Source organism: Cottoperca gobio, chromosome 1 (assembly GCF_900634415.1).
Source record: "Cottoperca gobio chromosome 1, fCotGob3.1, whole genome shotgun sequence".
Classification (NCBI taxonomy): Eukaryota; Metazoa; Chordata; class Actinopteri; order Perciformes; family Bovichtidae; genus Cottoperca; species Cottoperca gobio.
Window position 1 is genome coordinate 2409530 of NC_041355.1, and position 23260 is coordinate 2432789.

At 41.2% G+C, this 23260-nt stretch overlaps 1 protein-coding gene across 1 annotated transcript; it reads right to left on the reverse strand.

Moving 5' to 3' along the window:
• Nucleotides 1-2071: 2071 nt before the first annotated feature.
• LOC115027096 (neuropeptide Y receptor type 1-like) lies at nucleotides 2072-7027 on the reverse strand. The gene is made up of 2 exons (XM_029460184.1): nucleotides 6069-7027; nucleotides 2072-5342 (listed from the first exon to the last, which is right to left on the reverse strand). The coding sequence occupies exons 1-2, from the start codon at nucleotides 6938-6940 to the stop codon at nucleotides 4343-4345; spliced, it is 1872 nt and encodes a 623-aa protein (XP_029316044.1). The 5' UTR covers nucleotides 6941-7027; the 3' UTR covers nucleotides 2072-4342.
• Between the last annotated feature and the right edge of the window lie 16233 nt (nucleotides 7028-23260).

Below are 23260 nucleotides of genomic sequence, written 5' to 3' on the forward strand. Positions count from 1 at the left end.
ATGCCCGTGTTTGTCTGGTGGGAGAGACTGAGGACAGAGAGGGGAGAGAGGAGAGCTGAGGGAGAAGGTCTCCAATTCTGCTGGGTTTCTTTTGCCTTTTCCAGTAAACAACATACCCTGGGGTAGCACTGGAATTAAAATATGCTAAAGTTTTAATATAAAATATTTGTCCATTAATGCCCAAGATAAACTACCTCACCCAGCTTCATAACAAACAGGCAGAAACTTTTTGTGTCTTCTCTTAAGACATTTACATTGACAACATTGACAACATTTAAAAACTGATGTGAACACTGTGGCAAGACACATCATTTCACTGCTATTGCCTTGTCTGCTGTCAATGTTTTTTTAAGCAGAACAAAGTTTCTGTATGAAAATTCATTTCCCTTCTGTAATCAACCTTGTCAATAAAATATAAGTGGTGTTTTAGGCTTTGCAGCAGATATCTCACCATCATGCATATTAGTTCACAGCATTTTAGTTGTGTTCCTGCTCCGGGTTAGCTCGCTAGTGTTAAATGGCCCTTGTCTTGTTGCCATATTAATGAAAGAAAAACAGGCTATTGTTAGCACACGATTCTGACACTGGTGGAGCAATGACACAAGGAGTAAAGCGATGACCAATACACAAAGGAACAAGAAAAGGAGAGGCAGAGTGTTGCGGAGCAAACAAAGGAAATTACTGATTGATGAGAGGATAAAAAAGCCTTGATGTTTGAAGAAATTAAAACAATCATTGTGCTGAGCCATGCATTGGAAGGGTTTGCCGACCACTTATGTCCTCTTTATACAAGCTTGTTTAGTTAGTGTGTGTGCCTGGTGGGTGCTTCAAGATCAGATTGCAAATTACACTCAGGTCCCTTACATGCATCCTGAAATTTCATCAAACAATCTATTTGTCTCAAAGTAAAAATAATTAATACATTTTGTGGATAATATGACAAATATGAATAAATATTATACAGCGGTAGCAACAAGCAGAATCAGGAACTTTGATACCAAAATTGTGTACCGGAGCAAGAGAAGATATTACCATAAAAGTATCAATATATTTTATGCATATACATATTTTTTCAATTGTGTTGAAATCCGGTGAATGTGAATGCCACTATATATGATTCACATCATTTTCGCACTCATCAAACAGTCACGTCTAATGCCCTGTGGATGAAAAATATTGCCATCCTGGTAGACACCACTATCATCTGCATAGAAACGAATCAATCAAAAGATAAAAGTGATCAGTCAGAAAAACTTTGCATTGATTTGTACCAAACCATGCAACAAGGCAATATTCAAGCCTGTACTGTTCTGTTTGGGTCGGCCTATGCCTCGTAATGTCCTCCCACGACAATTACAGCATCAGTCATTTTAATAGATGCCCCATAAAAACATAGGTTTACGATCAAAGCCCTAACCATAAAGTATGTGTTGTGCCTGAACATAACCAACCAAAGGGATGTCAGAGTTATTTTTGCAGCTGTGATTTTTAACAGTTTTGAAAGCCACAGACAAATTATGGCACCCTGGAAACCCTTTATGTGTTGTTCTGTTACAATTGTATTTTGCCGATTAATTTGGAGGAGTAGAAACAGTTACCTGTAACCAAATTGCCCGTGTAACTTAATCTAACTTGTTTTAGTTTCTGAAATGTTAGCTTACTTTTCCACATAATGAACAAGTAAATATTAGCATGCCCAAATTCTACAATCACCAATGAAATTCATGGTGGTGTGATCTTAATTTCACAAACTTGATGAGACTGTCCTTAATTCGCTCCCTCCTTCAACTTCTTTGCAACTCATCTCATAAAGGAATGAGAGCTACTAATAACTAAATTCAGAGCCCATTAAGATTTAATCAAGCCTCAGGGAAGAAGAGAAGATTGAACAAAAGGATCCAAGAACTGTGCAGAAAACTTTTTTCTGTCTATTTCAGGTCTCCCACCATTAATTGCGTTCCTATTACCTAAAGACGACTTTTTAAATCTTCAAACTGAAGTTATTTTAAGAACGGCTGTATTCTTGCTCATGCTCTAAATGTGTACAAAAAAAGAAATCCTGGGACGTGACCACAGACAGACTCTTTGCTTTTTTAATGAAACACTAAATGCACATTATTGAGTACACATGCCATATATTAACAATGCAAAACTGATAAAGAGAGAGAGGTAGATGAAAGTAAAGAGAGAAGGAGAGATGAAAGACACAGTCACGGCATAATAGCATTGAGATGTTCTAAAAAGGTACAAAGCAACCATATCCAATGACATAAATAGGACAGTTTCAACACATTTTGATGCCTTAAGTGTTGCACCACTTCACATTTGCTGTGAGGCCAAGAGTGTGATTAGCAGTTTGATGTCACAGCAGTCTATGCTATTCACCACCTCTGTCTGGCAAACAACTGGAAGCAGCCTGAGGGTAGATTAGATGTTGTTGTCCGTGTGCATGCATCTGTGTATGTGTGAAGATGTGTGTGTATATGTGTGTTTGTTTTATTTCTTTAACCTTTTAAAGCTATTTCGGCACCCTGTTTTAGTCCTTTACTCAACAAGGCATGTGCTGGTTTAACAGGCAGTGAATGTGATTGGGCCAAAACTCTCAAATAGTTATCAAATACTAAAACTGACATTGACAGTCAATGTGATATATAAATGTTGAGGGTCAGCTCACCCAAATTGCAAACGTTTTTGACTGACCTTTGGTGGTATCTAAACATGTTTAATTTCTCTTGGATTTGAGATGTCTGCCGCTGGGTTTGGGTTGCAGCTTGAGTCCTTTGCTTCATTCCCTCCCTCTCTCTCTCTTTCCCCTGCTTTCCCTGTCTTTCTCCAAGCTGTCACAATCTTCTAAAGCAGAAATGCCCAAAGACCGTTAGTAATTAAACACGGATGTAAACAATGCAGGATTTAAAAAAATTAAAATTAATCGGCTTTGCAGATGTATTGTGTGGAAATGCATTCAGCCTATTTGTTAGGCTTCAAAGATACACACAATGTGTTTTGATGACTTTGGTTTACAAGAAAAATCCACAGGGCATCCTTAAGTGGCATATTTCTTCAATCGGCATGAAAAGAGTTTACTGCTCCTTGCAATCACCGCTCAACTGTTGACTGAAGATGACATCTAATTCACTACTGATTGGTCGGGGCCAAATACGCCCCACACCCACCAGGCAGAAAAATGGCTAACATGAACACAGCGTCAAACTGAATGATGAGGGGAAAATTAAATGTAATTCATTATCAGGCCGGGACACTGATTCTAGAAAGACACATTGCAGTGGATTTCTTTAAACTAAATTCTACATTAATAAATCCTCTGAGCACCATAAACACAAAATCAAATATTGTGGTGGCATCAGACAAGTCAAAAACGGTTTTCTCAACACCAGGCCAAAAAAATCCCAAACTATATCCATGATTAGAAACAACTTAACGCACAAGTGAAAATATGTTTTTTTTGGTTTATTGGGGGTGAACTGACACTTTAAATTTCCTCTAAATGAAGTACATGTAAACCTGCTTGTTTTCAGTTTATTTCAGACGACCTGTTTTAGCTTTCAATAATCTGATTAACCGTAAAAGTTATTTCATACCTACCTTCCTGTAAAAGCAATATCACAGTTATTATATGAAAAACAGAACCTTTTATTGTATTGTGAGTTTTAGATTTACTGCTTCATAAACTGTACATCTTATATAGCCTTCAAATCACCTGAATGACTGAACACTTGAACAACCTGCTAGAGTACGAATCTTTCACAGACTGCAGACATAAATGGTGACATTATCCTGTAAGGATCCGTCAGAAACTCTGAAACAGTATATTCTTACATTAGCGAAGCATTAAGAACGAAATAAAATAAAATAAGCTTATCACACTGATACATCCTGCAGGGTTATTGTCTTAGGCAGATGTTAGACACAACTGTGACTTGCAGCTCAATCACTTATTATATGACTTGCATGTAATGGCGCATTGCTTCAATCAGCAATTCTTACTGATAACTGGCTTTCTTGCCCGGGGCTAAAACTATTCCCCTGCTGGCTTCACTCCATCCCTGCTCGCTCCACCTGCCTCCATCAACCTGAACTCATCGGTGCAAACGTGGATCCCGGATCCCCTGCACTTTGGATGACACTAAGAGAATTACATTACATTTCAATACTGCACAGAGAAAGAAGTAGTGTGCATGCCAGGTCAGTATATCCTCAAGACAAACAATGGCTTTCCCAAAGGATTAGTCCACACTGTCAACTGCAAAATAAATCAGGAGATGTGTGTTTCTGCTGCCTGCAGAACAGACAAGAAAGAATTTCTCCCTGCTGATACTAGCTTTCACAGGCTGGTGATATCGGTTGGTTCGTCCTCCCTGTCTTCTACTAGAGAGTAAGTTTGTGATGTTTTGCTTCTGGGCTGCCCATTGTAACCGAGAGCTTCTCTGCCCATGGTAATGATGTCTCTCTTATCAGCTGACAGACCATATATTCTGTCCCCTGAATGCCTCCTCAAAGGCAGGAAGTCTATTTCCACAGACTCGATTCCTAAAGGTAATGATCCTGCGTTTTCATTCACAGAGTGTCTTCTTGTGGCCAGGAAGTCTGCTCTTTGTATGGAGTGCAGGGGTGTGTAGAGCTGGCAGGGGAACAAGGAGCTGTCGCACACACTGGGACTGGACCGACACCAGTCTGAGATACTGTGGTCAGATCCCACTCGGCTGTCTGAACTGTCTCCAACCTTCTGCCCCAGTCCCTGGCATCTAGCCAAGCTCAACAGCCTGGGGATTGTAACGATGGATGCAGACGCTTCCACAGCAACAGCAGCAGCAATACGCCGGTGGTCAGCAGCAGTCCCTTTGGTGTCTGTAATCACTGTGGCAGAAGACGCCACTGCAGCTGAGCTGGAGAATGTGGAGGAGCCGAAGAGAGCGGCGACCTTCTGGTAGTACCGCGTCCGCATCACTTTTGCTGAGCGGTACAAATCCCCTATGAAACAGTAACAGATGGGGTTAAGGCTGGAGTTTGTCAGGCCCAGCCACTGGGCAAATGGTCGTGTCTGCAGGAGCCAAGATGGTGGCCTTTGCTCACAGTCGATCCAAAGGTCAGCCAAGTAGAGCGGCAGCCATGATACTGCAAATAACAGCACAAGACACACCACCATCTTGGCGATCTTCTGGCGTGTCTTGAGGCGCGAGGTGTGCAGAGCTTTGCTACGAGGATCGAGATCGGCGAAAGTGGATTTTCTTCCTCCCCAAAGCCGCCTGCCAGTTAGGAAGCCTAAGGTGAGATTAAAGGTCACTGGCAGGCAGTAGAGCATCACAAACAGCAGCACATTGTACCTGTGGAAGAAAAGTGAAACGATTAAAACATTTGAATGAATAACCTTTTGAAACAATTTCCATTACTGAAATCTGTAATGTTTTAAATTCAAATACATCCATTATATCCGTCTGTGTATGTAACACCAAACCAAACATTAAGAACTAGCACAGGCAAACACCATCTGATTATATGTCGAGCATTGCCTCAGGTTCTCCTGACAACAACAGACAGCCAACCTGCAATTAAGTTATGTGCCTGCTTGTGATCCGAAAAACACATCACAGAAAAGACCTACCTAATTAAAAGTCTTATTGTTTCCTCAAAACACCAACTGAAAATACGTCAGGAAAAAAGTTGCCACTAGCATGTTTACCTTTGCTTTGCCCCGGTTTTTTCTTATTTGGGGGAAAGCAAAAGGAGAAAATGTTTTTAATGGGTTTAATCACTGATTCGTTGTGTTGAGCGGCCGATCAGAGGGCTCTCTCTTTGACAGCATCCTCCAAATCCACATGCTCAATTGGCCATTGAAAATTACTGCCAACGAGCTGGAAGCAACAAAAACTACTGGTGCTGGATGGCCATGAAACATAAATATGGCCCATAGCATGTAATTGCTCACTGTCAACTTAGTCAGGCTGCATCATGGACAACAGATCTGAAAATGAGTTGGAGAGCAGAAGATCTGCGAACATTAGATCACAGACTAGATCCTACTGGTACATTCTGTCTGTTGGAGAACCTACCCTTGTTTAAGGCGATGCTGGGGCCACTTCTCCTCACAGACCAAGATGGCAAATGTCCCAAAGCTGATCTCCCGTCGCCGGTTCATCACCGCAATAGGGGCGCACATGATCGAAGACACCATCCACACCACGGCGACGGTCGCCAAGATTCTGCGGCGGGTAAACATGGAGCGAGCTCTCAGTGGGGATTGAACACTGTAGTAGCGATTCACACTGATCACAGTCAGCGTTAACACACTGGCTGAGACCGAAACAGCCTGCGTGAAGGGCACCGCTCGACAAAGGAGGTCGCCGTAGACCCAGGCGGAGTAGATCTGGCTTCCCAGGGTAATGGGCATGCACACACACACCACAGCCAGGTCACACACCGCCAGGTTCACCAGGAGACTGCGCGTGGCGCTGACACCAGCTAGCCGCCGGCTCCGCCTGTTGGTGAGGACGCGCAGGGACATTAAATTCCCAACAAATCCCAAAATGAAAGACAGACAGTACATGATGGTTAGAGCGATCGTGCTGGGCTCGTGGAGAGTCCAGAGCAGCATGCTCTCCAGGTTGGCCAAGTCGTTTGAAGAAAAGGTGGACAGGGACAAAGGAAAGGTGGAGGAGGAGGGTTGGTGGACAAAAGTGGACGTTTGTCGAGAGGATGAGGCTGAGGTGGTGGAGATTAAAGGGGAGGTGAAGAGGGAGGAGGGCAGCAGGGAGGGCAGATGGAGGGAGGCAGTGGGGGAACTGAAAGTGGAGGGCAGCATTATCGAGCTGTGGAAGCTGAAGTTGTGGTTGATTCTGTCCTGAGAGCCATCGTAATGCAACAGTGGAGAGAAGCTGGGCCGGACCGAGCTCCAGTCTTTCGGCTGGTCCTGGGACAGATCCATGCTGCTCTCCCCACAGAAGAAAAACACACAGCAGGAGAGACAGCAGAGAGGTGTTATTGTCTCTCGACTGTAGGGCTTACTGTTCTGGTTTCCCTTAGTCCTCATTAAAATCCATTCATAGACACGGCAGAGGAAAAGCAAAACACTAAAATCAGAATCCAAAAAGGTAGGAAATCCTTACTTTAAAAAAAAATATTATTTCTGGTTCCAGTCATGTGGTATGCAGATCCTGTGTGGATAAAAATGTTTGTAGACAAATGTGAGTCAGCTGGACTCATAATGGTGCAACACTGGTCCCAGTGCGGTCCTTATGTAACATATGTACATTCATTCCTCCAGGGAGTGGCTGTATGAACCTGATAATCCCTCACCAGCTGCTAATACACTTTCTCAACTTCAAGGAAGACAAGCATCTGTCTCTCTCTCTCTCTCTCTCTGTCCGTCTCTGTCTGTCCGTCTCTCCCTCTCTCCGTCTCTCTCTGTCTCTCACACTCTCTCTCACACTCTCTCTCTGTCTCTCTCTCTGTCTCTCTCTTCCTCCTCCTCACACCTTTAGTCCATCACAGGGATGCAATCAGACCTGTTTAGAGAAAACATCACATATATCAGAGGCAGTTTTGCACCTTTCAGCTGTATCAATATCTCTGTAGCAGAACAAACAGCAAATATCACAGAACAAGCTTTTAACATCTCCTCCTGGTGTGTTTGGACCTCAGCAGGTCGTAGAAACACTCAGTAAGGAACAAAGTGAGGAAGCTTTCTGCTCAGGAAATTATTTTATATTTACTGTCATTTTAAGAATACATGTACAGCTTTAATATTAATTATTCATTGATTAAGCCAAATAGCAGGATGTCACTCTGGACATATAAATATAATTTTGCAGATATATTTTTATGAACAAAGAGAGTCTACCTAGACCAAATCATTGCCATTAAAAAGGGGGCAGAAGTCCAACGTTGCAAGATAGAAACTTAAAATGGTCCACCCCACACAACCTCCGATATATTTGCATCCTAAATGGATTAAAGCAGAGAGGAGAAACTGCTTGTTAAAATAACGATCTTACCCTCAGAGAAAAGCAAATCCAGCCACATTCCAGTTATTGATTGCTGCTCGTGTGCGGATCCTCTTTTATGCTGAAAAAGCAGGTGCTGCCTGAAGATCTGCACCAAAAAAAAAAAAGAGCAAAAACAGTGACAAAGTTGCTCCTGGATCGCCAACGATACATGCGCTTTAAATAATCTGCCTGTGAGTGTCAGAGCTACGGAAGGATTTGTTGTAGCGAGAGATCTTTGTGTTTCCGAAAGCTTTTATTTTACACTGACAGGCTCTTCAGATGTCTGCGCTCCTGCCGGCAGGATCTCCGAGCCCATCCGCCTCTGCAGGACCGAATATGGGAGAGGAATAAAGTAAGGGAGGGAGCAGCTTCTGCACACACACACACACACACACGCTCACACACACACACACACACACACACACACACACACACACACACACGCGCGAAGCCATGGTCATCCACGCAGCGCTTTTGGAAATCTTTATAAACCTGCAATCAATCATAAAGTGTGTGTCACACTGCAGGTTTATCTCTATTACTTCATGTTTCCGCTAGAAAAAAAGAATTGATGGTTGTCTACCTTTTGTGCAAAAAAATCAGGATAACTGGATTCTCTCGCTTCTGACTGATCATCGCAGACAAATAACTTATTGATTGTTGCTTATTTTCCCATCAACAACGAGGATTTCTGACTAGATCGATCTAGAACATTATTGCTATTATATTACAGTAGGCATATTTTCCCATCTGGTGAGAGTAAACACATTAGTCTTAAAAGAAACAGAAAGAGAAGGACACACAGAGACATTTGTAGAAAGGTGTGCTTTATGTATTGACATTGAGATACAGTGCAGTAAGTAAATGTGCTTTCTCTAGATAAAGGAAGCGCATTTACTGTGAACAATTTTCACTTTCCTAGATAATGTGCTTGTCCTTCATCTGTACACCTCTCCTTCCTGTCAGCATTACCTGCTATAGGGGGCCTATAGGGCAAAGATATGTTGTCTGCCCCTATTGTGCCGCTATATATGGCTGCTTCATTATTTCCCAAGACACCAAGAGACCAACCCTTTATTAAATGCTGGAGTAATAGTCGTGACCCAATTTCTCTAAGTGTTCATTACTGTGAAGCAAAAATGTTGAAACAAAAGCAATTTTATTTCGGAAAATATAAGCAGAATATAAACTGAAATAAAAAAGGTCTTACAAATAGATTTTAGTACTAATATTGATAAACTTGTCTCAGTGGATATTATACTTAAAAATGACACGACATGAACCTTTTTACGCCAACGTGTGACACCTTTACTTACCACATTAAAAGACATTAAAACTTCTTAACTGTAAAAGTAAATAGTTATACTCGCTCCACCGTGACCAAAACATTTTGCAAAGCTGCTAACATGTTTATAAATCAGTAGTTTTATTAAATTATATATAATGTGTAAATTATATATATGTATATGTAACTGTACAATATAGTATAACTTTTGCTTTTGGTACTTTAAGTATTGCTTGCTACTTCCTCTTACATAAAATGCTGAGTTATGCCGGACTTTTACTTGTACAGAGTTTGTTTCAGTTTAGTGTTTCTACTTTTATTTAAAGATGTGATTTATTATTGCAATTTCATAAAGTTGGGGTTCTGAGTCAAGCACAAAAAATCAATGGATTCCACATCTCCCACAAAGCAAGTAGGTGGTGTCTGTTATTAGAAATCAACTTCTTCAAACCACTTGCTTTCATAAATATCAAGCCCAGGGATGAGAAAGCTCCAGAGCCACAGAGGACCTTTTATACAAGCTGGTGCTCCTCGTCACAGATAAACTGAACGCTGTGTAAAGCGGGTGGAGTGCCCCTTTAAGTCAAACTCATTTAACAAAACTTCTTATTTCACGGGATGTACTATGTGTTTCACTAAAGATGAACAATACATATAAAAATAACAGATGCAATAAATGGGAAACAAGTATTTTAAAAAATGAATGAAATATGTATTTTAAAATGTTTAAAAACAAAATGACCGGTAAAGGAATGACAGTAACGCTGTGGGTAAAGTCTCACAACCTCTGTGATAAACTCTGTGTGTTGAAGGCTAAAGGCTCATCTGAAACTTTGAACAGTTTACAGTCTGGTAGTGTGATAATGTACTACAAGTAATGAGGAAACACAATAACTTCTCCAAACACAATGCAGGAGATTATCTACTGGCACATCCGCTCCTTCAAAGTGGAACAAAGGTGAACTTTGACCTTTGAAGCCGAATGGTTCAACCCGAAACAGGAAACTAATGTTTGAATTTGTCCGACGTACCGGCGGCACTAGAGATCATGTGAGATATAAGTAATAATAACCCTGGGAGGCAAAAACACACAAAATATGTTCAAACATTCAGCGTGTATCATAGTTACAGATGACCTGTTACTGAGCAGCGTCCACATCAGATTCATGAAACAGGATAGAATAAAATGGATAGACGGACACATCTGTGTGTTAATATTTATGACCCGCGAGCTCAGAGATCTCTCCGATGAGCACCAGATGAACAGGAACAAAAGCTTTGTCCCTGGGTCAAATGGAGAACAATGCATTTTCAACTAATTAACTTGAAAGGTTAAATTCAGACGACATGGACCTGAATCTCCTCTTTTCAGCCCAGTGTGAATGAATTAATAATTCCCTCTCATATAGTCTTTTAATCGAATCGGCTGAGCTCCAATTTACCGTGCGTCATTCCCTCCAAGTGAACTGATTTATGTTGTCTCAGGTTGACAGGTTGTGTCTCTTGTCCATTTATAGACAATGAGTCCATCACTCGTGGCACAAATAACCAGCTCTCACATTTTTAATGTGCACTGAACCAAGCGGCACATTTTGTTTGGCAGGTCTGAGCAACAGCGATGGTGATTTTAAACTTTTAATTGTGTTTATAGAGGAAGTCCAGAATCATAGAAAATACTGCCACGCTTTTGAATCTGGATGCATTATGAAATATCAAGATATCACATGCAATAAAACAATGAACAAGTCTATATTTGAAGAGTTTAGATCTAAAATTAGACACCCACTATAAGAAAAAGACACCCACTCTGCAGTTTGACTGCTGAAGTTGCTGTTGAAGTTATGAGTCAGCTCAAGAGATATATATTATTTAGTTCCATTTTAAAGAATAAATCATTGATGTTTCCCCTGGTGAATCTGAGATCTGTATCCAAACAGACAGGCCCATATAGCATTTTGTAATCAGACCCTTTGTTTCAGAGGGTTTCCCCCCCCCCATGTATTGTTAGTTTCCACATTAATCTGCAAGGAAGAGTTACTCAGATTCCTTCTCTCTGAAAAGAAAAGCTTCGTAATTCACTTTGACAACAATGTGTCTGATATTAAGAACAAAAGTGTGTAAACATACAGTTAAAGATGTAAAGTGTTTCCAGCCTCCTCTGTGTTACGCATATGTCAAGTGTTTGCCAATTAAATGAGCTGCAGGTATATTTGCCAAACGAGAAAGGAGTGTCTACTTTATTAAGAGGATAAACACGTTCTCGTGACCTTGAACGGGTGACTAATGGGAACTGTGAAACAGAAGTGTGTGTGCCAGGTTTGAATACATTTGACAGAGGAAGTGCTGAAGGGTAAATATCCTTTGAACTCTTTATAGCTTCTCGGATAATGAATGTTAGCAGCACTTTGTTGAAAAACTGTCACTGCGTTTAGCCTGTAAAGGGCAACGAAACAAAAGGGCAGCATCATTCACCCACCTCAGCATGCAAACCTGTGAGACCAATTATTGTTTGTCATGACATACTCTTTCAATCAGCACAATGAATCAAATCACAGCATGAGCAAGGTCACATTAACAATATCTTTCATTCTGATTATAATTATACGAGTTCATTACCTCCGCCAAGATGTGTTCAGCTCGGTGAGTTTGTTTGTCTGCAGGATTACAGCAAAACTACGATTTTCATGAAGCTTGGTGGAAGGGTGCAGCACGGGTTCAGGAAGAAGCCATAAATCATGTGAAACACAAAATGATGTTTCTCTCTCGTTAACATTGCGAGATGGGGCATTTGTGCTGCATTCATGTGGTGTCGGAATAATCGGAAAAATTGGTTCCAGACTGGGAATATTCACGTGCACGCCCCCTTAAATCGGAACAACAACTCGGAAACAGCTATCATATAGTGCATAGGTCTTCAACAGGGGGCCACGCACCCCCCGTTGCACGTACATCGTCCAGACCAAACAGCACCTCCCCCCGCCCCCCCCCGGCACGTAACTCTTCAAGCCTCTTCTATACAATATATACAGTAGGGGGTCCCTGGTCCACGCTACACCAGTTTGGGGGTCCTTGGCCTGAAAAACGTTGAAGACCCCTGCTATAGTGTGTTTAAACGCTCTGAGCAATACACTACACATCTTCTCTTCAGAGATCATGTTGTTTCCACATTACAACTTAAAGCCCATAAACACAGCGAAGCAGGAAGAACCACTTCCCAACTCGATAAATGTGACCATGTGAGGTGCGCGTTAAAAGCACCATGGGCCTTGGCGGAGGTAGTTCTAGTTTCAATCGTAATGAAACTAGAACTACAGCCGCTATGTGGAAATGTTTTACTTCATCTTTCCAATTATTTGATTGCCATACATTTTGTTGAATAGAAAAGTAGCATGATGAAAATGTCGTGTTGCTTTTAGCCCTTTCTTTTTGTAACTACTTCCACCAGGGGGCACTATTGTCAGACATGTTTAAATTCTGCACATCGTGGCTTTAAACGGTCAGTTCTCTCAAATTACAAAACAAAAAATGATCTCATTTATCTCTAGTAGTAAAAAGCTTCATGGAATCGATCCAGGACAGTGACGTGAAGTTGGCATTGAAGATAAAACCTAAACTGGAAAAAGGATAATGAGATAATAATTAATTATTATTGGAAACTTGGATTTTTTCCCAATGTTCCCAAGGTGTTTTATTTTCAGGGCCAATGCTAATAAAAGGTTTTGTTTTCAATGCCAGAAAGTGAAGTCACTGTCCTGCCTCCATCTCACGTGTCCAGCTTTTGAGATATCTACTTTTGAGATGTTATACCTTCACAATTGTTTGTTGGGAAAAATGACAAAGCAACCACTCTCTGAATAAACTGTGTCCCTATTGAACAGATTTAATTGGAACTACTTCAAATTGAAGAAAAAACCTCCTATGAAAACTCATTTTGCAGAAAGGTCCTCACATGTTTATTCCTCCTTTGCTTTCCCTACAGATTTTTTCAATGCAGCATCATTGTGCACTGACGCACAGTAAGCCTCAGTGATCAAAAATAATTCCTCTCCTTTTGAAATTAATTGTCTTACTGTGAATCGTTCACCAACATCCTCAGTGTACCCTCAGCAATAAAACTTCATCATGGCAAAATAAAGAATAACAGATGGATTTGAGATTCTCTTGGAAACAAGTCAACAAAGTCGCTCGCACATTGAGCGAATGACTTGCTATTACAACAAACGTTGTTAAGAGATCTGCTCATAGTGCAAGACAGACTGGACAACGTTAAACACAGTGTAATATTACAAACCATGATGCACTGTAGATAAACCACATACACAAAGAAATAAGATAAATTAGCTTTAAATTGACCTTAAAGTCAAAGTTTTACTATTCCAGAGTCAAATAACATAAACACGTTAAATAACCACAATTTATTACACTGAAAACAATCAACAAAAAATGTTCCTTAATGTGCCAAAAGGTTGAAAAAGTAGCCCGAAGGGAAGGTTCTTCTTTTGAACCTCTTTGATTTAAAACCTCCTGCCAGAGGGCATTTCCTCAAAGAGCAGAGCCGCTGTGAGAATCATCCCTCACAATGCTCAGCACCTTTCGCTGAGGCCACATTTTATAAATCAAAGAAAGAAACGAGATGATTTCAGATGCAGGACATTTAGTTTACAGGTGCAATTTAGGAACTCATTTAAAAATGTAAATGAGTTATACATGAGGCAAGGGAATGAAGGCAGTCACAGATACCAGCAGTGTTCTGCTTTGTGCGTCGTGCATCTGTCGACAGCACCACAGCAACATGACACGAATTAAGTCTATCAAATGTGAATGGGCTGTAATGTTGTCTGTTGTCAAACAGTGAGGCGACAATGCTACGACAAACCTCCTTATAACTAGAGTTACATCTAAGTAACTGTGATCTTATCTTGTCCCAGTACTGAAAAAGGCTGTGCATGTGTTTCCGTGTTTAGGTTTCTTAATTCACCGTGCGACGACTGCAGTGAGCAGAAGGTTTTCTGTTGCCACCATGTAATCAATGTTAAGATGCCAGTGGACATGGATTTCACGTCTGCACGAGTTGAAAATGTTTCAAATGTTACATTCACAATTGGGGCTTTAGAGGTACAGAGACGAGAGGGAACGGGGCAGAGACTGCAGGGAAATAAGAGGAAGAGCTGAAGTTCTTACAGCTAATGCTGAACACAGGCTGCACACTACTAAGACTTTCTTCAACTTCCTGATCTTACTCTCGGCAATCTCTAGTCTACTTGTACGGAAACTTGTCAGAAACATGTAAGGAGAAACCAAATCACAGCAGTAGCAGTCCCTTTGAGGAAGCAGCGCTTACACCCTTCATGCACATCTATGAGAACTAAGAGAACCACGACCATGTACCCTACTGTGAAAAAGCACAGTATAATCTACGCTGACATGCACAGGAAGAGCTTGTAAGCCATATTTGACGTGAGGTAATTGATGTGACATCTCAGAAGAAATGGGGTAACACACGACTTCTCAACAGTAACTGTAACTTAGATACATTTCCATCCTGCTGACAGCACTCGTCGTGAATACGAACGTACACTCCATCACTGAGAATGACTTAGTGTTAATTCTCTGCACAGCTCATCTGACTTCATTGCTTCAGTCAATAACTTTCCCCCGAACAGCAAGCGTGCTGTGGTTTAATTGTTAACGGGATTTTCCAAATCTGCACATTCACTCATGTGGCCCGAGGATTTATTGAAACAAAGACATGATCATTTAAACGAGACAAAAGAAGAAGATAAAAAGCATCTAGTATCGTACTTTAAGCGGAACGTTTTCATTCGACATGCTTTTCAACTTGCCAAAGTAAAAGGATGTAGACGTGCTACATGTGTAACTTATCAATGAAACCCGGTCTCCATGTTTACGTGTTTACTAAATCAGGATTGAAGCTCGTAATGTGAACGTAGCCTTTGAGTAAGTTGCAAATATCCATACATGCTAACGCACATCGTGGAGAATAATGAAACGTACAGAGATTCAACATCTGAGTGTTTGTAAATACAACATGTAATGGTTTAATGATTGAAAAATATTTTCCTCCTGTTTCCTCCTTTCATTCCAGTCAATCGATAAACTTATTGAAGCCATTGTCACACAGCACAAACTAAACATCACTTCATGGAGTCGAGACAAACAAGTCCTGATTGATTTTCATCTGCAAATAGTGAACGCTTGCAGAAAGCTTCCTCGCGCACACGTACACAATAAGTGAGCCGTCGACATGACGTCTAAAATAAACGGAAACATGTCACACAGATCTCTGAACTCTCACTGTCGCATGCAAAACATTGCAGTCAACCCTCCACTGTGCACGATTACCTCTCTCTCTCTCTCATATTTCATATTGTGCTTCCTTTGGGGACAGGAAGTGATTATCATAAATCATTTGAGCTTCTCTGCTTGTGGTAATGCTGGGATCCCCGCTGAAGGCACATATGAATCATGTTCTACATCTACACACATGCACAAATACACACATGCACACAGAATGGTCTCATTTCTGCTATTAATTGAATCTTTGAGAGCGTTTAACGAACCATCTCAGCCATCAGGTTGTGTATACGGGGACAATCAATTTCCAGAGGCATCGCTTACCCTCCACATACCCCCCCCCCCCCTCTTTCCCTGATCTGAATGACCTTTCACAGCTGCCTCTGAAACCATATATTTTACTTGTCTCACACTTTCCCAACACTAATCCCTTTAACAGCACATACAGCATATACTGTTTCCCTTACAATGTCGTCATGACCTTTAGCGTGAGCTGCCATAGCAACAATAACTGCCACCGTTGAGACCTGGTTTACATTTGATATCTTAGATAAACTGAAAAGCAAATGCAATTATTTGTGAGCAGAGAGTTTATATAGCGGTGCAGGAAGGATTCCTTAAGCCGGTAAACAAGTAAAGGAATTGTTGCACTTCCTGTTCCATCGTCTCAGCGTTAAAGCGTTTGTCGAATGAGAACGTCATCAGGCTGAACATTAGTCGCTGACTAAAACGTGTAAGTAACATAAACGTTTGTTTGCCACTGAGCTTATTTTCTGCAATAGTACAAAATCTAAATAGTAATCTCAATAAAATCTCAATAGTAAAAAATACATTTTACAAAGGTGATCTTTATTTTGTATGATGCCACAGTACAGGAATAAAGGGACTGTTGATGGTGCAAACATAGCTTTACTAACCCAAAGGAGAACAAGTGTTGAGGTATTTTATTCACCGGCAGGTTTACTGCTCTCCCTGAAGAGAAAGCATGTTGTTATGGGATGAAGGTGAGATTTAAGATGCAACAAATGTCATGTTTTATTTGCTCATTATATGATGATTTTAGAGCTACACTTTTTAGTACACAGTTTGAGTTCTTCTGGATGAATGATAATATAACGTTGTTATGTGTAGAGCAGAAGACGAAGCTCTTCCTGGTGCATTAGAAGTCCATGTGGGCGGCAAGTGACACAATGAATAAATAACATAACGTCACATTTTGTCAAGGACAATTACGCACTTGTGATTCACGTTATTTGTATTTGACAGCAGGTAGAACTATAACAATGAAGCGGGGTATGTGGCTGAAAAGAGGGACAGAGAGAACGAATGTGCAAGAATAAATACAACTGAGGCAGACATCGTGACGGATTTAGTAAAGTCTGTCGAAATGCGTCACAAGGAGAGCGCAGACCTTCGCAAAAGGCCATGCCCTATCTTGTTGTGTTGACGCAAGTGAAAGATAATCATCTCGTTATCATCAATATGTTCCCCGTCGTATTATTTCTTCTTATCAGACTGCTGAATCACATCCTTTGTGTCTCATTGTTTACAATCGAAGAATCAGACCTGAAGCGGCCAGAAAACAAACAAAACAAAACAAAGAAGCCGGTTAGGATCACCGAGAACGGTTTGAGCATTAGCACGAAGTCACCGTCAGGTCATTGGCTGTGCATTGAATGGTCGCGGATAAGGTCAAAGCTGAACCTGACAGAAGCGAGGCATTAAATCTGAAATAGATGAGGTCCAGCCCTCTCCATGGGACAAACATGGCTGACGACGGCTGTAAGAGATTCTACGGTGTTAGTCCACGTACGTGTGTGTTTTTGTGCAGGTTACAGAGGAAATAGGTGCTTTTAAAATGAAGTTCAGTTGCTCACTGAGCCCGGGGCAATTCCTCACTCCGAACCCTCTGCTTTGAATCATAAATATTTCATTTCTTCTCAAGTCATCTTTTGTTCTTGCCCCCCTGCTTGTGCAAATGTGTGTGAAAGAGTATGACTCTCGGATTACCTTTTTGCTTGTCCTAATTGGAGTACAGCTGCAAAATATTCATGTTTGAACCATTTTTCCTGTGGAATTGATATGAAGCAGGTCTGAAGTGACAGCTTTTGCACTCAGCGCTGCAGGAACGAGAGCGAAGACAGAGGCGACAAACGTGAAATAACAGAGATATCAGATTCAACACCCTTCAGCTCTGTAGTCACTCACTAAATATCAGCAGCTATAAAATATCAACCTTTTGCATCCCCTCTCACCGTATCTCCTTCTGCGGTTGCATCTGAGTTCAGTTCAAGCCACAGAAACAGGACGCCATCAAATGTTTTTTTTGCACAGCAATGGTTCACTGAGGAAAAGCCAATATTGAGCAGCGAACAGTGTGACTGTGAAATTTCTACCTGGGTGCACACACGGAAAGCGTTCTTCATGCGTCTGCATTTATGATCCCATGAATCAAAGCTCTAAGGATAGAGAGTGTGATGTGTTGCACAGATTATGAAGCTCATGTCTGTAGAAGGCAATCGCACAAAAATGTGATTTTGGGATATATTAAATGGACTCGGCCTCTAGCACGTAGAGCTCCTCTTTGGCAGAACTAGCCAATCAAAGTTGCAGCACAGCATATTCCTGTTCCTCCTTGGTCTCCCAGAGATCTAAGACAGGCAGGTGAACTATGTGTTCAAATGTGAAATACAACATGAAGCGTGTATTTCAATCACCGAAAACCAAAAGCTAAAATAGTCCCAGAGTGAGATCCTGTGTGACACTTCCACAAATGGTTGTCCAGTGTGTTGGCGTCTGAGAAGCTTTTAAAGTCACAGATTAATCAAACTGGATTCCCTAGATATTATGTCATCGTCTCGACAGTGAAGCAACACACGCACACCAATGCAGCCTGTTTTCATAAGGTTTTTCTCTGAGAACATTTGTGAATCCTGACTTGGAGAGCTGCAGGAGCGTTAGCTTCAAGAAACAATTCATGTTGGTTTCAGTAGAAGTTAGAAGGTTTGAGAAGAACAATCCCTGACAATACCTGCAGGGTGCGATCACATCCTGCAGCAGGTTTTCAGTGCATTTAAATGGGAAAAAGTCTACATTACATTACATTACATTACATTACAGGTCATTAAGCAGACGCTTATCCAGAGCGACTTACAGTGAACTAAGTACAGGGACAGTCTCCCCGGAGCAACTCAGGGTTAAGTACCTTGCTCAGGGGCACAATGGTACCACTAGGCCATCACTACCCCCCTCTACTCTCTCTATACTGTATGTTTGTGTAATGTGTTTTAAATGTTTGCGCGTGTGTTGTTTGAAACACTGTGTTGCTGCTTTCTTGGCCAAGGCTCCCATGGAAAAGAGGTTTTGTTGCCTCAATGGGACTTAAATAAATGATTATAAAAAAAGAAACTGCAGTTTAAAGCCAACTAGGCCATGTAAACAAAACTTAAATGGACTCACAGACTCGCCAAATTTCAAAGATCCATCATCCTGTAGGCCTATAGGTTTTGGCAGAGTGGGGACTGAAATCTGATTAGTGGCATCCAGATGGGCCTGAATCTCACAGCTTACAGTTTTTGTTGTTTGGAAAGAAGTTGTTTGACAAAAGTGACTTTCTCATTTTATTCACCACAAACTGCAAGCTAGAACATTTCTGTATCTCTTTTCTTACACCCATAGCATCTCTTAGGGTCATTTTATTATCCATGTAGCAGCTCAAGAGTTAATTTATACGCAGTCATGGTCAATATGATATATATTTCATACCTGGGCTCTACTTCTTCACTTGATGTTAAAGTGAATATATGAATACATTCAGTTTAGAAAAGCATGAAATTGAATCATATACCGGACGCTACTATAATTAGACCTTCACCAAGGATCACACGTCATTCTGCAAAGGTGAATCTTTGGTATGCATCACTGTCCTTTTACATGCTGTGCATTAATGAGGGTAATATGGAAATACAGGGAGTCTTACATTCTGGTCTTGCTCATCTCTGAACTCTACACCTCATCCTGTCCTATAATACAAAAGACAAGTGTCTACCGACGTCACAGGAAACGCACAGGCTTGTTTTATCTGTTGGCTACAGGCTGTAGGTTTTTCCACCCTCATCTCACCGGGCAGTCTCTGGAAGAACACTGACACAAACAGCCAGGGGGCGTAGTTACAAGAGCAAGGATGGAGGGAGGATGGAGAGAGGAGAGGGTGGTGCGGGGGGCAGACAAACTGAGTCAAATTATTCCCCAAGGCACCTTAAAAATGTCTGTTTTCTATTTCATGGCGAAGACATAAGAGCTGCATGATGAGTAGATCACATCAGCCCATCCATCTCAGACTGTGTGAACCATCACCGGTCTTTCTATTAATAATTGATCTGCTAATGCCCTTCCATGCATGCATGCGTCTGTGCATGAGTGTGTGTGTGCCTATGAGGATTTGTGTACATGAATGTGACATGCTACAGAAAAAGGCTGCAGCACCATCTAGTGGAGAGAAATGCCGTGTCACATGTTCCACGTGAAGGAAGCAGCAGAGGTACGAGTTCAACAAGAGACCAAACTGACCCGGTTACATTTCCATGGAACAAGCTGGACTTCACTGAGAGGTGCACGTTACAGAAATGAATACAAGCAATGAATTGAGTCCAGTTTGGATGAAAGTGAAATAGATAAATGATACCTGTGGACTTTAATGCAAGAAGGAAACTATTGTGTTTCTCATGTTTTGGGCCCTCGCACCACCAGAGAGAACATCTGTCCCATCGGCTGTCTGGTTTGATACGCTGACTTTAAACGGACGTAAGCAGTTATTGAGTCCTTTAACAGCGGCAGGTGGTTTCTACATGCTAAACATTGTGTGCATAACTTAGACGATGGATTCAAGTTAAGTAGTGATGAAATAAAGTTATGATGAAGCCCTTAAACAGAGAGACACTTGAATACACCCTCTATATATGCCCTGCTGGAGAATGAGCTGCTTCAGACAAGAGATACTAACACTTTCCCTTTCATTATCATAACTTAATGTTTAATCTGCAACCGAGAAATCTAGTTGTATCAAATATACTGTGACTGTCTGTAGTCACCTGCATGTACCAGGTTATCTGATGCACAAACTGCCCTGTCTGTCTCGTACAGATAAGTTGAGCTCCGACTTGAAGGAGACTCCTGGGAAAACCATGTTGCTCTCTAAAGGCCAGCTCAAATAAAAACACTCAAAAGTATTTCAGAGGATTGGAGCAGCTTTTGTCTACAGGGCTGAGAAGAGCCTGCAGCAAACTCCAGATATGGTCTCAGGGTCGGCGAGGATTAGTCGAATCTGACCAGAGTTTCGCCCGTAGATCTAAGTCATCCGGTGATTGGTCTCCACTGATTCCTCTTGTCATGTTTGAGTCCTGAGGAGAATTAAACCCATAGATGGCTACATTGAGAAGCGAGGAGAACATTAGCTTTCTTACTATAAAGAGTTTTAGGGCTTAATAGACACACATGGCTACAAACACACACATACAAGAATGTGAATATTTACAGTCAACGTGTACAGAACGCTAAAAATGATTCTGCGTATCCCTGGGGCTGTTTGCTTATCAGTGTCAGTGGAAAGTGTTGCACTATAAGGGCAGCTACTTTAGTGTGTGTGTGTGTGTGTGTGTGTGTGTGTGTGTGTGTGTGTGTGTGTGTGTGTGTGTGTGTGTGTGTGTGTGTGTGTGTGTGTGTGTATGTGAGCTGTTCTTCTCACACCATGATGACTCACTGGCGACTCTGTTCTGATTTATTTTTGGTATAACTGATCCTTTATTTGATTTGGTCTCTCTAGGAGATCACACACACACACACACACACACACACACACACACACACACACACACACACACACACACACACACACACAGAGAGACACACACACACACACACAGACAGAGACACACACACACACACAAATTAGAACGAATTAGAGGACTCTTAATGTTTCATTCCATATTTCAGCACAAATAACCTACAGAAGGCTGATAGCGCCACATGAAGGGATTTAGAAGTATTTAGCAATATCTTCCAACATTATGTATATTTAGCACATACGAAATATGGATTAAGATGCAGGAGTGGTTTAAAGGAACAGTCTGTATTCGCTTACTTGCAAAAGACACATTTTTTACAGAGAAAATAAGATGCATAAGCATGTAGCATAACTTTACGGAGGAAGTAAATAGTAGTGTGTGTGTGTGTGTGTGTGTGTGTGTGTGTGTGTGTGTGTGTGTGTGTGTGTGTGTGTGTGTGTGTGTGTGTGTGTGTGTGTGTGTGAGTGTGTGTGTATGTGTGTGAGAGACAGATCAGTCCTTAACGAGGATGTAATTGGCGGTGTGTGTGAGAGGAGATTTGCAGGCGTCAGACTAATGCCTCACACCTCGGCTGCAGGCCTGTTTGTACCTCTGATAAGATAAGACTCTGCGGCTGTCGCCATCACATTCACACAAACTGAAAAGGTGTCAGCTACTTTCAGCCTGACACATTAATGCACCGCCATATTTGAAGTGTTATTATCGTCCACACACCAGACACAAACATGTTCTTGTTTGGCTGTGCTTGTGAGGACATTACACTGATTTCACCTCGTGTTTGTCCAGCGGGAAGCTTCATCGGGACTGTGTGAGTCTCAGGAGAGTTTAATCAGGATTCAATCAGTTTTAGGATTCATTACTACAAGTAGACATCAGATACTTTAAACATGTTGTGTGATGGAGCAGTGGGCTGTGTTGTTTAAAACGTATTTCTAATTGATGCCACCGCAGACACTGACTCCTTTAAAAGGACAAAGTGTTTTTTCTATATTTTTGTAAAAAACTATTTTTATAATTTCTTAAATCAGTGGGGCATGGGAGTTTGTGAGCAAACTCTACTAAAACTGGAGTAAATTGTACTTTTTTTGGGGACTATTGTCAGCAACAATGTTTGCATCAACAGGTTTTGGCGACACAGATAATACTTAGTAAGAACTGTTCATGTGATTTGTAGACACATATAGAATATCCCTACTCAAAGTTACCTCTCAATGCAAGTTGTTTAAGGTCTCCAAATCATGCTCATTAATGACACTATGGATTAATTAAAGGCACTCGTGGATTTCAAAATATTAGTTTGAAAGCTGTTTTGATGGTGCTGAGACCAACTCCTGTCAAAGCATTTAATTGAATCCTTTATAGAATTACATTAAATGAAACTAAAGTTATGTCTACATTAAGTGTTACTCACCAAACACACAGTGGGGATCCTTGAGGTCTAGCAAACATGTGGAGTGGATTTTAAGCAAAGTGGATTTTGCTTAAATGTTTGAAACCTGCATTGTTTACATGCATTCTTCTTCTTCTTTACCTTTGTTGGCGCATTGTTGCTTTTATTGTCACGTTACCGCCACCTGTAGCTCAGTGGGAACATTTAAAAACCTTTAGTTAAGTGGGATAACTGAATATTTCAAGGCTTCTTGGCAGAACACAAATGTCTGGAGGATTTGAGTTGAGGCTCCAGATGTTATGCGCTTGAATTACAGTTTGTTTGCAGATGCATAGTTTTGTTTTATTTGTTGTCTGTTCTTACACACAGAGCTGTTTTTTTAGTGTTACATCTTTATAGCATGACATCCTATAGATAAATATGAATT